This window comes from Tachyglossus aculeatus, chromosome 19 (assembly GCF_015852505.1).
Source record: "Tachyglossus aculeatus isolate mTacAcu1 chromosome 19, mTacAcu1.pri, whole genome shotgun sequence".
In the NCBI taxonomy this organism is placed as follows: domain Eukaryota; kingdom Metazoa; phylum Chordata; class Mammalia; order Monotremata; family Tachyglossidae; genus Tachyglossus; species Tachyglossus aculeatus.
The window spans coordinates 12,658,071-12,672,188 of NC_052084.1; the positions used below are offsets into that span (position 1 = coordinate 12,658,071).

The 14,118-nt window shown below is 41.5% G+C and overlaps 1 protein-coding gene across 3 annotated transcripts in view; it reads right to left on the bottom strand.

Moving 5' to 3' along the window:
- The window catches only part of RPS6KC1 (ribosomal protein S6 kinase C1), a 105,808-nt gene that overhangs the window by 24,268 nt on the left and 67,422 nt on the right, over positions 1-14,118 (bottom strand). For all 3 annotated transcript variants that reach the window (XM_038761074.1, XM_038761076.1, XM_038761075.1), the window contains 2 exons: positions 7,924-7,971; positions 6,524-6,656 (listed from right to left, as the gene is read on the bottom strand). In XM_038761074.1, the coding sequence (XP_038617002.1) occupies positions 6,524-6,656; positions 7,924-7,971 (181 nt within the window). The remainder of the gene's footprint in view (positions 1-6,523; positions 6,657-7,923; positions 7,972-14,118) is intronic.

Here is a 14,118-nt window from a genome sequence, read left to right on the forward strand (position 1 = left end):
CATGGGACATGGACTGGATCCAACCTGATTAGCTTGTATCTACTCCAGCGCTTATTACAGTGCCTAGCACTCAGTAACTGGTTAACAAATGCCATTTTTCAAAAAAAAAAAAAGTTACCTCATCTGTAAAGTGGGGACAGACTGTGTGACCTATGTGGGACATAGAATGTATCTAACTTGATTAGCTTGCATTTACCCTAGTGCTTAGCACAGTGCCTGACACATAACTTAATGAATACCATAAAAAAAAAAGCAGGAGCAGGGAGAAATGGCTATTTGGCACAAATTGGTGGCCATTCTATGATCTGCACAGCCACTGCTGATTCATTCCCTTTGATCCACCCCACAGAGTTACCCTGGGGAGGATGGAGGGCAGCACATGCCTCCGAAAAGAAGTTAGGAAAGGGATAGAGTGACCTTGCTGTCCCCTTCATGGCTCCCAAGGCTGAATTGTTGAATCTTATTGGGACTGCTAAGGTACAAATAGACGTATGTTAATCCAAGCACTTATTCTATCCCACTTTGATTACTGTATCAGCCTCCTTGCTTAACCTCCCTATCTCTCCCCATTCCAGTCCACACTTCATTCTACTGCCTGGATCATTTTTTTACAAAAATGTTCAGGCCATGTTTTCCCACTCCACAAGAACCTCCACTGGTTGTCCACCCACCTCCACACCAAACAGAAAAACATCAGCTTTAAAGCACTCAATCATTTTGCCCCTTCCTACCTCACCACTTTATCCGTCAAATGGGGATAAGGCGCCCACATCTCCCTCCGTCTCAGACAGAGGTCCCGTCATGGGCCAGGGACCGTGTCTGATCTGATCTTCTAGACTGTGAGTGCGTTGCTGGGTAGGGACTGTCTCTGTTGCCGAACTGTACTTTCCAAGCGCTTAGTACAGTGCTCTGCACACAGTAAGTGCTCAATAAATATGACTGAATGAATGAATGATCTACATTCAATCTCTATTTCCCCACTCCTCAAGAACCTCCAGTGGCTGCCCATCCACCTCCACATCAAATAGAAACTCCTTACCATTAGCTTTAAATTATTCAATCATCTTGGCCCCTCCTACCTCACCTCACTGCTATCCTATTACAACCTAGCCTTGTACACTTTGCTCCTCTGCCTTATACCTTGATCTGCACACAGTAAGCGCTCAATAAATACGAATAATGATGATGATGATGATGATCTATCTTGCCAGCAACCTCTCGCCCACTTCCTGCCTTTGTCCTGGAACGGTCTCCCTCTTCGTATCCGATAGATAATTACTCCTTCCACCATCAAAGCCTTACTGAAGGCACATCTCCTCCAAGAGGTCTTCCCTGGCCAAGTCCTCATTTCCTCTTTTCCCACTGTATTCTGTATCACCTTGATTAGCTCCCTTTATTCACCTCTCCCTCAGCTCCACGGCACTTATGTACAAATCTGTAATTTATATATATTAATGTCTGTCTCCCCCTCTAGAACGTAAACTCACTGTGAGCAGGGAATGTGTCTACCAACTCTGTTATACTGTACTCTCCCAATTGCTTAGAACAGAGCTCTGCACGCAGTAAGTGCTCAATAAATATGACTGATTGGGAGGTTGTAACATCAAGAGAGGGGAGCAAAATGAATCAATGGTATTTATTGAGCATTTCCTATGTGTAGAGTGCTATACTAAGCCCTCAAGAAAGTACAATACCACAGAGTTGGTAGACATGGTCTCTGTCCACAAGAAGCTTACAGACTAGAGGAAAATGATACAGTGGCTAACAAATGATAGTACTTTTTTATAGCGCTTTCACATTGATTATCTCATTTTACCCTCACATCATTCCTGTCAGGTAGGGTTTGGCGTGTATTATTTTCCCTATCTTACAGTTGAAGGAAATGAGGCTCAAAGAGGCTGACTTTCAAAGGTAAACCAGCAAACTAATGGCAAAGCTGGGGCTAGAATTCTGGTCTCCTGACTCCCAGTCCCATATTCTTTCAATAGCGGATCAAGGCGTTATCTTTACACCTTCATGAAATACAACTGGTGTCTACTCCAGTTCTGAGTATAATTCTTGGCACATAGTAAGCACTTAACAAATGCAGTTATCATTAAGCAGAAGTGAAAAATGATGCGGGCAATAGAGTGAAGAATGAACTTGGGTGGGGAGACACAGGAGGCAGGGAGGTTGTCCTAAAATAGTTTAACCCATTTGGAGTTGTTGTACACCAGGCTAAACTGTCTGTTGCAGCTCCCTCCCTACTGTCCAGAATAATGCCACAATGAGATTTTGCTTTATCGCGTCTTTAAAGCTCTTTTTCTGCCATCCTGTTTACAATTTCACCACTTTTCGGCTCACCCTGGAGCAAATGAATACCCTGCTGTCATCCATTCTCCTTTTATGACTGCTAAGCGAAAGTGTGATAATACAAGCATTGCCTCAGTACTGGTGGTCTGACTGCTTTGTTACTGTGATCCTTTCTTGCCATGATGTTATGTATTACATGCAAGTGACATTTGTGGACCTGCTCTACAACATCTGTGGTAGAGGAGGCCCGGGCATCACTGCTGTAAACAAAATTGGACACTACAAAATCCTCTAGAGGCCTTTAAGTTTGGTCTGAATCTTGAAGCCAAGACGTTGGTATCATAGTGAGTTGGTATCAGACTGAGCCCCCTCCTTCCTCTCCCCATCCTCCCCGTCCCCATCCCCCCGCCCTACCTCCTTCCCCTCCCCACAGCACCTGTATATATGTATATAGGTTTGTACGTATTTATTACTCTATTTATTTTATTTGTACATATTTATTCATTTTATTTTGTTAATATGTTTTGTTTTGTCTGTCTCCCCCTTTTAGACTGTGAGCCCGCTGTTGGGTAGGGACCGTCTCTATATGTTGCCAACTTGTACTTCCCAAGCACTTAGTACAGTCCTCTGCACACAGTAAGCACTCAATAAATATGACAATGAATGAATGAATGAGTCTGTCAATTTCCCAAACGACAGCTCAGCCTTAATTATTTGATTACCAACCTCCCTGACTTTCCAGACCTCCAGGTTACAGGTGGAGATCCTGGGCTGTGTATATGATTTATATGATTTGTCAGATGCAGGCTACTATACCACATCAATCTTCTTCAGACTAATAGGCAGCCCACAGTGCTTTGCTGACTATGAAATGTGGCTCATAATCATCCATAAGCCTTCCTAGACATGGGTTTCGGAACAGTCCTCAGTGTAGAGGAGCTCCTGTATGAGTGTTTCAAGGACTTTCGATGATGCTTTCAGCCTGTTGAGCTGAAAGTGTTTTCCTCAGGACCAGAATCGTACCCTGACAACATACTCCTTGTTGTGTATTGAGTGCGGCTGCATATAACTGGCTGAACAAGACATGGCCTACTGTCCTGTTTTCTCCATTAATGATGGGAAAAAGACCAGAAAAGGCTACTCCAACTAACCATGTCATTGTGGGGTAGTCTTAGGGCATCTCATGGCAACCAAATATTTTCAGTAAGTCAGCAGGGTAAGGTTTATCGATGGTATTAAATGTTCTTGTAAAGTCTACAAACTCAGTTTAGAGGTGTTCATATTGTTCATATACCACTTCTGTATTGACTGTGCAGCAAGAAAATCATTTTTACTGTGTCTCTGTTGTGATATAAAGCTACTCTTCGATTCTGGGGGTGCATAGTTATTGATGTTCTTCAACAGATCGCCAGGAGGGCTCGGGCTAGGATTTTGACAGCAGTGGAGTGATGAGGGATTGTATGGTAATTTATGCAATCAGCTCTCTCTCCCATTTTTCTTGAAGATGGAGATCTCTGAAATACAGTGCTCTGCATATAGTAAGAGCTCAATAAATGCCATTAATTGATTGACTGATAGAAGAACTTGAAAGTCACCTTACTTGAACATTTTGGCAAGTATAGCACAAATGCCATCCCGATAGGGATAGATCAGGAGTCACCACTCAAAGTATTCTAAAACTGGAAACTCCCCAAGAACAATGTTTGAAAGATAGGATGGAAGGCTACAGAAAAGGACAGTGAGAGAGTTAGGGTCCTTTACCTAGACTTTATCAGCTTGTGGATTTGAGGGCCAATAGTTTCAAAGACAAGATCTACTGCTCCTTGAACAACTGAACAGTCCACACAAAGAGGTAATCAAACACACGGTTTGACTGCAGAGAAAGCAACCTTTTTTATGGCATTTGTTAAGTGCTTACATTGTGCCAGGCACTGTATTGAGCTCTGGGGTACATACTAGTTATTCAGGTCAGACACAATCCCTGTCCCACTTTCTTGCAGAGTGCAGTTTCCATGGTGGGAGAGAGGAAGAGACAGCTGAGTGATGATTCCCCCCTCCCCAAGCTTTTTGCCCACATTCCCAGGCCTTAGACTGTGAGCCCACTGCTGGGTAGGGACTGCCTCTATATGTTGCCAACTTGTACTTCCCAAGCGCTTAGTACAGTGCTCTGCACACAGTAAGCGCTCAATAAATACGATTGATTGATTGATTGATTTAGGTAGCAGTACTTGTAAGGCCATGGCCACAAAATAATCACTTTGGAAGGAAGAGGAACCTTTATTGTCCTTTCTATACTCTTGCGTTTCCTCCCTTCTCTGCTTTATTCCTCTCTCTCTCTGACCCTCTCAATCTCATCATCTTTTCCTCAGTTTCTGGCTGCCTATGGTCTCTCTTTTTTCTCTAACTGCTTCTCTTTGCCCATGGCTACCTCTCCCCCATCATGGCTCTTCATCACTAGCCACTCTCTATCATAATTCTCTGCTCCAAGCTCTTCTCTGCTAAAGTTCTTGGCCCCAAAAGGCTCCCTGCTCAGCCCCAACTGTAGCTCGGCCCTCTCCCAAGCCAGTACGGCCCACCTCTCTCTCTCTCTGTCTGCATTAGGCAAAACAGGACATCCCAAGCCCCGCTGACTACCCGAGCCACCGCAACACTCCCGGGGCAGTCCAAAGACCACCCTTCCCCTGTGCCCCATTCAAAATTTACTGTAGCTGTATTTTGATGGTAGATAAAGGAGTAGCTGTATCTTCGAGGCCAGATTCATCAATATCTGCCAAGTACTGGTACCCTCAGATGAAAAACGCAATAAACGCCTGAATAAAAGGGAATGTTATGCCACTCACACTATTAACTCAATTAATACCCAAGAGACATGGTCTCCCTTCCATCCTTTCATCCTACGCTGCAGCTCGAAAGGAAACGATGTTAATATGTTACCCCACTGAAAATCTTTCATTAGTTACTGGCTTTCTCCAGAAGGCAATGAATCCTTTGGTGGAAAAAAAAAGCATAATTATAACCAAAATATTAGGTAACGCATCAGTGAGGTAAATAAATAAATAGTCTTTTGTACAAGAACAGAAAGGATTAAATTGTTCTCTGGCTATTTTAAATAGCATATATTTCATAAAAGCAAGTATTTATTAGCTGATCTTTAATCTACATTCTGCATTCATTCATTCAAACAGGAGTAATTATTAAAATCCAGGTGTTAAAGGGCAAAAAAAAATCAAAACATAATTATTTTTATGCCACCTGTTCCCTCTACATAGAGCCGCAATTTTATAAATAGTTTGAAGGCACAACACTGTGATTCTGCTTTGAACCCATATGTGATGCCACTGGCTGTATTCTTAAAGCCCAGATCAGAATAAATAGGTAATGCTGAATGTTAGGTAAACACCCTTGCTTTTTAAAAAAGGAAATACTGCAATTAATTAATTCTTTGGGGACACTATTTGTCCATTTCAGAGCCACCTTAATGGGCTTGGTTGGTACGACTGAGAGGAGCAAAATTAAAGAGCACTCTCTGAGACACGCTAAGATTTCAGTTTCTTCTGGATCAGTTACTCTAAAAAGTAAATATATAAACATTCCTTATCAATCTATCAAGGTATTTGAACACTTTACTATGTACAGAAGCAGCGTGGCTCAGTGGAAAGAGCACGGGCTTTGGAGTCAGAGGTCATGGGTTCAAATCCCGGCTCCGCCAACTGTCAGTTGTGTGACTTTGGGCAAGTCACTTAACTTCTCTGTGCCTCAGTTACCTCATCTGTAAAATGGGGATTAAGACTGTGAGCCCCCGTGGGACAACCTGATCACCTTGTAACCTCCCAAGCGCTTAGAACAGTGCTTTGCACATAGTAAGCGCTTAATAAATGCCATTATTATTATTATTGTTATTACTAAGTGCTTGGGAGACTACAGCACAACAGAATCAGCAGCCACGCTCCCTGCTTCTTTGTGAAATCACTATCTCTCAAAAAAGAACTACGCATCTGCTGTTTCTGAGCTTTATCCTTCTGCATTTAGGGAAAGAGGGGATGGAATCAAGCTCTCACAGTTATTTTGGGGGGGGATTTTTTGTTTTGTTTGTTTCTTAACTACAAGAAAGACGAAGACTTCATTAATATAGGAAGGAGAATAACGGTGGAAAAGACATTTACGTTACGGGGGACTGGAAGCTTAGTTGATATTTTTTTATCCTGCATAAAAACGTAATCCATAGACAAACCTTCTGCATGTTGCAGGACAAGAAATACAGACTCCTCAGTGATGATGTACTCGTGCAGACACACCATGTTGGGCACACAGCGGGGGATGATGGTCTTTCTGTTCCTGCTGTACTCACTACTTTTCCTTAGACCCTGACAGAGAACAAAAAGGTCAGTTGTACCCTCAGTTGCCTTTGGAGCCTGCTGTGCTCTGTGTTTATCAACCAAACTAATCTATCCGAGTTACTCTGGGCTTCAGAGAAACCACTCATCTGCTGTTCTATGCCCCTCGGTCCCCGGAGGCACTGCTGATGGCATCTGGCGTGTATCCAGAGAACAGAAGATGGCACAAAGCTGCCATTAAAATCAATTACATGGGTCAATGTTTTTATTAGAATCTCTCTCAAACTAAGTCATCAGGATGACACTCAGAGTTATTTCCCTATGACCTTTTCTTAAATTTTATTTTAAACAGTTAAGCGGAAGGTATTTTAATACCAACCTAAATTCTAGAGACAATGGGGGCATACCCCAAATGAACAGTTAACTTTTAGATTCACTTTTTTTAAATACCCAAAAATTCAGTGTGTGTATATTGGGTGGCGGCGGGGAGGGGGGAAAAGGTTCATCATTTCCAATAAAAAGACTACACAAAAACGAAAGGCGTTTAGAGAAAGAAAGGCGTTTTGGTATTTTCTCAAACTGTCCTACAGCCGAACTGATAAGCTAGACAAATAGTTGAAAAAGGGAACTCCAAGTTAATCTATTCTGTTTCTACACCCAGTGAAGATGTTTAGCTAGTGGATAAAAGAGATGCAAAGTCACAGTCTACTTTAAAAACAATTCTAAATTACAAACTGGAGATTTCCCTTCCTATATTTTGCTAGAAATCCAAACATGCATAGAATCAAAACTGAATCGAGCAGAAATGAAAAAAATTCCCAAATAACTATTGCAATGGTTTAACATACATTGTAAGTATACATACACACTTTATTTTGAACATTCAAGAATTTTGATGAGCATCATCAGTGAGATTTTTTGTGGTCTTTCTGAATCTCATATGAAATTTTTTTAATGGAAAAAGTAAAATGTAAAGGGAAAAGGGAAAAGCAAAAAAGGAAAAAGCTAAATGTCATAGAAAGTTTATACTATATTGTATGCTTTTAATACAAAAATCTGATTGTTTAAATGGTAACAAATTTTGATTCAGTTTTTGTCGGTATTAAAGAACTTCAAAGTAACTATTAACCATGTTGTGAAGGAAGACAGAAGACATGACAGGAAAAGTAAATATGTTGACATACTATGTTATTCCACTTTACACAGGAAAGAGTACGAAACTAAAATATTTTATTTCATTTTTGAAGCATTACTGTCCTACTGAATTTAATTTTTCAAATAAGCAAATTCCACTTACTTTCAGTATGAATGTCTGCTGTGTCCTCTTGTCCATTATTAGCAAAACCTAAAAAAGGTTTTAAAGATGTCAATACTAATTTCCAATTGAAATGAAAACATTACTTGAGAGCTAAAAATTATTCATGCTTTCCTCAGATACACCCCACCTCTAAATAGGGCATGTTTAGCTACAATAACAAACACACAAACATTTTAACAGTTAGCAGGCTTACCCAGCATGATATTTTCTTCTAAACTACAATTAAGAATGAATTGCATTTTAGGAATTTCCCTGGATTACCCAGAAATTACTTTAAAACTTGCTCATGTAAACTGATTTTTCTACCTTTTCTACTGATCTATAACTAAACGGAACTGAAATGGCAGAAATATAATGGGAGTTTTTCACTTTGTGAATTCCTTTTTACATTTCTTCATGTGAATTCTGATACTCTATTTTTGCTCCTATAATTTGAATCTATGTTCTTGTTCTTTTGCTTACTGTATGTTTGTGATTTGGGTCGTCTTGTCTCTCTCATTAGACTAAAAATTATTTGGGGGGCAGGGCTGCACATCCTTAACTTCTTTCATATGTTTCCAAGCACCTACTACGGTACTCCCTATACAGTCGATGCCCAACACATGCTGCTGCTCTTAATGATGATGACATATGGCCTCAATAACCCAAACTCTTCTTTATACTACCCAATGGGTCTCAGCATGTTGGCATATTCATGGACCTGATACCTGTTGCACTCTTAAATATGTATGATATGGAATCTCCCGCCAGAAACAATGGATAAGCCTTAGTTCTGGGACTTCAGGACTGGGAAGTTATGCAAAGAAATTGATTTCATTTGCATTCTTTCATCCCTGCCAGTCATGTTTCCACGGTGGAACAAAGTACTTAGAACTATTCCTATAGTACATGAGGTTTAACTACATTTTAATTATATTAATGATGGCATTTATTTAGCACTTACTATGTGCAAAGCACTGTTCTAAGCACTGGGGAGGTTACACGCTGATCAGGTTGTCCCACGGGGGGCTCACAGTCTTAATCCCCATTTTACAGATGAGGTAACTGAGGCACAGAGAAGTGAAGTGACTTGCCCACGGTCACACAGCTGACAATTGGCGGAGCTGGGATTTGAACCCATGAACTCTGACTCCAAAGCCCGTGCTCTTTCCACTGAGCCACGCTGCTTCTTCAGCTTCTCCAGCTTTAATTCATCATCATCAATCGTATTTATTGAGCGCTTACTATGTGCAGAGCACCGTACTAAGCGCTTGGGAAGTACAAATTGGCAACATATAGAGACAGTCCCTACCCAACAGTGGGCTCACAGTCTAAAAGGGGGATTTTAATTTAATTCTTCAAAGTATTCTTCAAATACTTTAATTCTTCCGCTTGCTACAGATCCTACGCCTAGCAACTCCGCAATAGGCATTTCAATTCAGCAACAGTACAGTTGACCTTAGCAAAAATCACCACACCAAAGAGCAAATTTATATTAGCTCCCAGAATACAACATATTTAAGGAAGCACAATTCTCTGAAGATGATCAATCATGCAGGACTCGCCAACCCCTCAAAAATATTTTTAACGAGCATTTAATAATGAGTACAACAACTCTGGTATTTGTTAAGTACTTCCTATGTGCCCAGCACTGTATTAGGCACTGGGGGTAGATGTGAAATTATCAGGTGAGACATAGTCCCTGTCCTGCATGGGATTCACAATTTTAGGAGGAGGGAGAACATGCATTTAATCCCCATTTTCCAGATGTGGCAGTTGAGGCACAGAATAGTTAAGTCATCGGTCCAAGGTCACAGAGCAGGCAAGTAGTGTTAACTAGGGCTAGAATTCAGGTTCCTTGATTTCCAGGCCCCTGCTCTTTCCACTAGGCCAGATTGTTTCCCTAAATATTTCTACAAAGACATGGGAAAAAAATGGAGGGTAATCTAAGATTTACCTAATGCAAATCTGATGGCCCCTTCAAATGATAATGAGCAGTGGTCAGAGAGGAAGAGAGAGGAAAAGGGAGAAGAGCGGGAGGAAGAGGAGGGTGATGAAGGGAAGCTAAGATGTGGAACAAAGACATCGGCCTAGGAGAGTTTGGTGGGAGACAGAGGGCTAGACAGAAATTTGGCCTTTCTCCAGCCCCTTGAAGATGCATCAGAAAGGACCAAAGTTTCTCTGTGACTCCTGCTGTTGACTGGGTAGAGACTCCTGACACTTGAGCACTTGTGTATATCTGTACATATATAACGGACTGTGAGCCCGTTGTTGGGTAGGGACCGTCTCTATATGTTGCCAACTTGTACTTCCCAAGCACTTAGTATAGTGCTCTGCACACAGTAAGCGCTCAATAAATACGACTGAATGTATGAATGAATAGGGGTTTTTAACACAGCAATAGAGCCTCGAGGAAAGAGCGTAGGCCTGGGAGTTAGAAACCCTGGGTCTTAATCTCTGCTCTGCCAACTGCTTGTTGCGGGACCTTGGGCAAGTCACTTCACTTCTCTGTGCCTCAGTTTCCTCAACTGCAAAATGAGGATTAAATCCTATTCCCTCCTGCTTAGACTGTGAGCGCCATGTCCAGCCTGATAAACTTTTATCTACCCCAGCATTTAGAACAGTGCTGGAGACAATGTAAGCACTTAAATGCCGTTAAAAAAAACCATAAACACCTGCCACTTTACTGTGTCAGCCCTGTAGATTTCACGAATAGAAAACCAGGCAGACATACAAAAATCCTCAGTCTCTTCATCTCAAGTTTAAACTCCCCTGAATCACCTACTCTACTGTAACACCTCAGTAGTACCTTACGGATGCCCATTCTATGGAAGCAACATGACCTCTTTCGAGTACGGTCTGGGGAGTCAGTGGACCTGGGTTCTAATTCTGGCTCTGTCAGTTGCTTGCTGTGTGACCTTGGGCGACTCACTAAACTTCTCTGTTCTTCAACCGCTTCATCTGTAAAAAGGGGATTAAAAGTCTATTCTCCCTCCTACTTAGACTGTGGGCCCCATGTGTCCAAGCTGAATAAATTGCATCCACCCCATTGCTTAGAACAGTGCTAGACGCGTAGCTAGGGCTCAACAAATACCACAATAACCACAATGACAATAAAGTGTAGTGGGGGCCATTTCTCCCACAGCACTTCGAACTGGGCTCCCGACCTTGCTCATCCCAGGTGTCTGACAAGTCCTGAGAGTTCCTAATGGGGGCTGAAATACTTTTCTGGCCTGCTAGCTCTTTGAAGTCTGCCTGCCCCCTAGTCCTCATCTCACCCCAAATCCCCTCTTCCTTTTTGCCCCCTCACTCCAATTGAAAAGTTGGCACCTTTATAATACATATAACATATTTAGCTTGGTTAAAACGAAAAGTACCTAGAAACAAAACAACGCTAGGAAAGCGCTCTCTCCCTGAGATTACTGAATCGACTGAACAGAATCCAGTTGAATATATCAGAAGAGCTATCATTCGGCTGGCTTCCCTTCACCATGCAGCTTAAAGCGTACCAAATAAAGGCCAAATAAAGATCGATAAAAATGGCCGGGAAGCACAGCTTTGTTTACCTTCACTTTCTTCTCCTCCCAAGTTTGTTTGTAACCAGACACTGTTCACATTGAGGCGGTAAACACAAGAACATATGTGATTTTTTTTTTTAATGTGCCCTTTGACTGTCAATTTCTCCCAAACAGGTGTTGGCTAAATGATTATAAATTGGCCTCTGGATACACCTCTTCAACTGAGCCGTACAGGGCTGGTGATAATATAATTAGACCTAAAAACATCAGGCTGGTGAATGCTTTCCATCTGTTTGGCAATAATGTTTAGTTAACAATAGTCTTTAAAAGAAGCACCTTCAACTTCAGTTCTTAAAGTTATTTATAGGGCCATTCTTAACACACCAGCACTCTTGCTAACAAGAGCTTTAGCCACTTGGAAATTATTAGCCATACGGCTGTATACAAAGAGCAACGGCTGTATTTAACATCTGTATCACTCCAAATTTACATGCAGCAACCTCATCTAAAGTCATTTCTTAATGAACAGTGCTATGGCTCTGCATTAATATTATAGTTGCATGCACAAAGATCATAAGGAGCCAAACATTTTTTTTTAATGCCAACAGTAGACCAATCTGTAATGAAGCTGTCAGCATAAAGGACAGAATAATAGCTTCTTTAACCCTCAAACAGAATTTGTTCATTTGTAGACTCGAACATACCAATTTAAAACTGCTCATGGGTTTGCTCACCTTTATAAAGACAAAAAACTAATTTGGTACTAATTTGATCCAATTGTCTTTCCAATAAAAGCCATCTTTTATTTCACGATAAAACAAGTGCTACAACTAAAACTGCCATGAAATAATTACCTTTGATAGCATACCTTATTGCACGAATACAATTAATGTTTTCCTCCCTTTCATTTATTACACTTGCTTATCAGCACCACATTAGCATATGGTCTAACAGAAGAGATTACTACATCTTCACCTTATAGTAACATACGGAATGACTGCTTCTAACTGGAAGAAAAGCAGACAACTTATTCCTCAAGAGCTAGCTTCATCTGTTCTTCACTTACAGCCCCACAATGAATCTAACAGCTCCTCTTTTATAAGGGCAACAGGGCAAGCTTAAACAGGTAAGTTTTTTTAAAAAAAAAAGTACTAGAGGACTCAAGACAGTCTAATCTCTAACTAAGCACTTTCTTGGCTATAATTAAGGGGAAAAAAACCCTACAATTTATCTTCTCAGATAAAAAAATGAAAAATGGCAGCTTTGAAGAGAAGAGAGACCTGGTACCCTGGAGAGTTGATGGGCCAGAAGGGTTCAGGTGGGGGGCAGGAGGGAAGGGAGAATCTCTTCAATGGGGAAGTTGGCCCACAGATACCCATGGTTTACTCAATAAAACAAATGTGAATCCTGGAAGTTGAAACTGGCTTGAGTGACTCTGAAAAATTAAACTCGCCCCTCGTCCACATCCTGCCTCTGGCCTGGAATGCCCTCCCTCCTCAAATATGACAGACAATTATTCTCCCCTCTTCTTCAAAGCCTTATTGAAGGCACATCTCCTCCAGCTTCCCTGACTATACCCCACACTTCCTCTTCTCCTATTCACTACTGCATCACCCTGACTTTGCTCTTCTCCCCTCCCAGCCCCACAGCACTTATGTGCATGTCTGTAATTTATTTATTTATATTAATGTCTGTCTTCCCTGCTCTAGACTGTAAGCTCATTGTGAGCAGGGAATGTTTCTGCTTACTGTTGTACTGTACTCTCCCAAGCACCACGTACAGTGCTGTGCACACAGTAAATGCTCAATAAATATGACTGAATGAATGCATGAACACTGGCTCCAATTCTTTTATAGAGAAGAACTGCTTTGGTAATTTGTGGCTATGTTTGCCTGTATTAAAGGACAGTTATTTTGTACCATTCTTTAAAAAGTTCAGTCAGAGTCAATGGAGATTTTGGAAGAAATCCATGAGTACTTTAACCTATCAGCCTCTCCCTCAATGATGCTATGGTGCTACTTGGACATTTTCAAGTAATTTGCTAAGATGGATTTTTGTACCAGGCCTTAAAATTATCCTAATGGGAAAGCACAAACATAGGTACACCAAAAGAGAGTAGGCTGATATGGTAGAGAACAGCAGAAGAATAGGGCAGAGAAAGAAAAATAAGCAAATCATCTGTGGCAAACAAGACAGCTTTTCTCAACTCAGGAGCACGGAGGCCAGACTACCCACTACAGTGGACCTTCCAAATACAGCCAATACTTCACTTGGCTTAAAAAGCAAGACACTTGGCAACATCACAGGGTCTCGGAACTGCTGCGCTTCTACAGAGGTGAAATGGTTTTGAACAATAAATCCAAAATACTACATAGTTCTAATTATCAGGCATGGTGATTTTTCCACTCCCTCTGCCTATTACTGCATTTAGGAGTACATGCACTATCGCAGGGGGTGAATAGCACTGGAAACTCATTCCACTTTTTGCACTCCTGTCTTCCTCCCTGAATAAGATTCCACTGCCTGTGTTCGACTGTAGGTGCTTCTGTTTCTTCCTGTTTCAAAGCACCGGCATCATAAAACAATAAGGAGTGTTGGGGTGACCTACTACAGTATCCACTTGGTCTCGGGGGAATCATCTCCCACTTCTCTGGCCTGGGCAGCCCAGTGGAGTTCC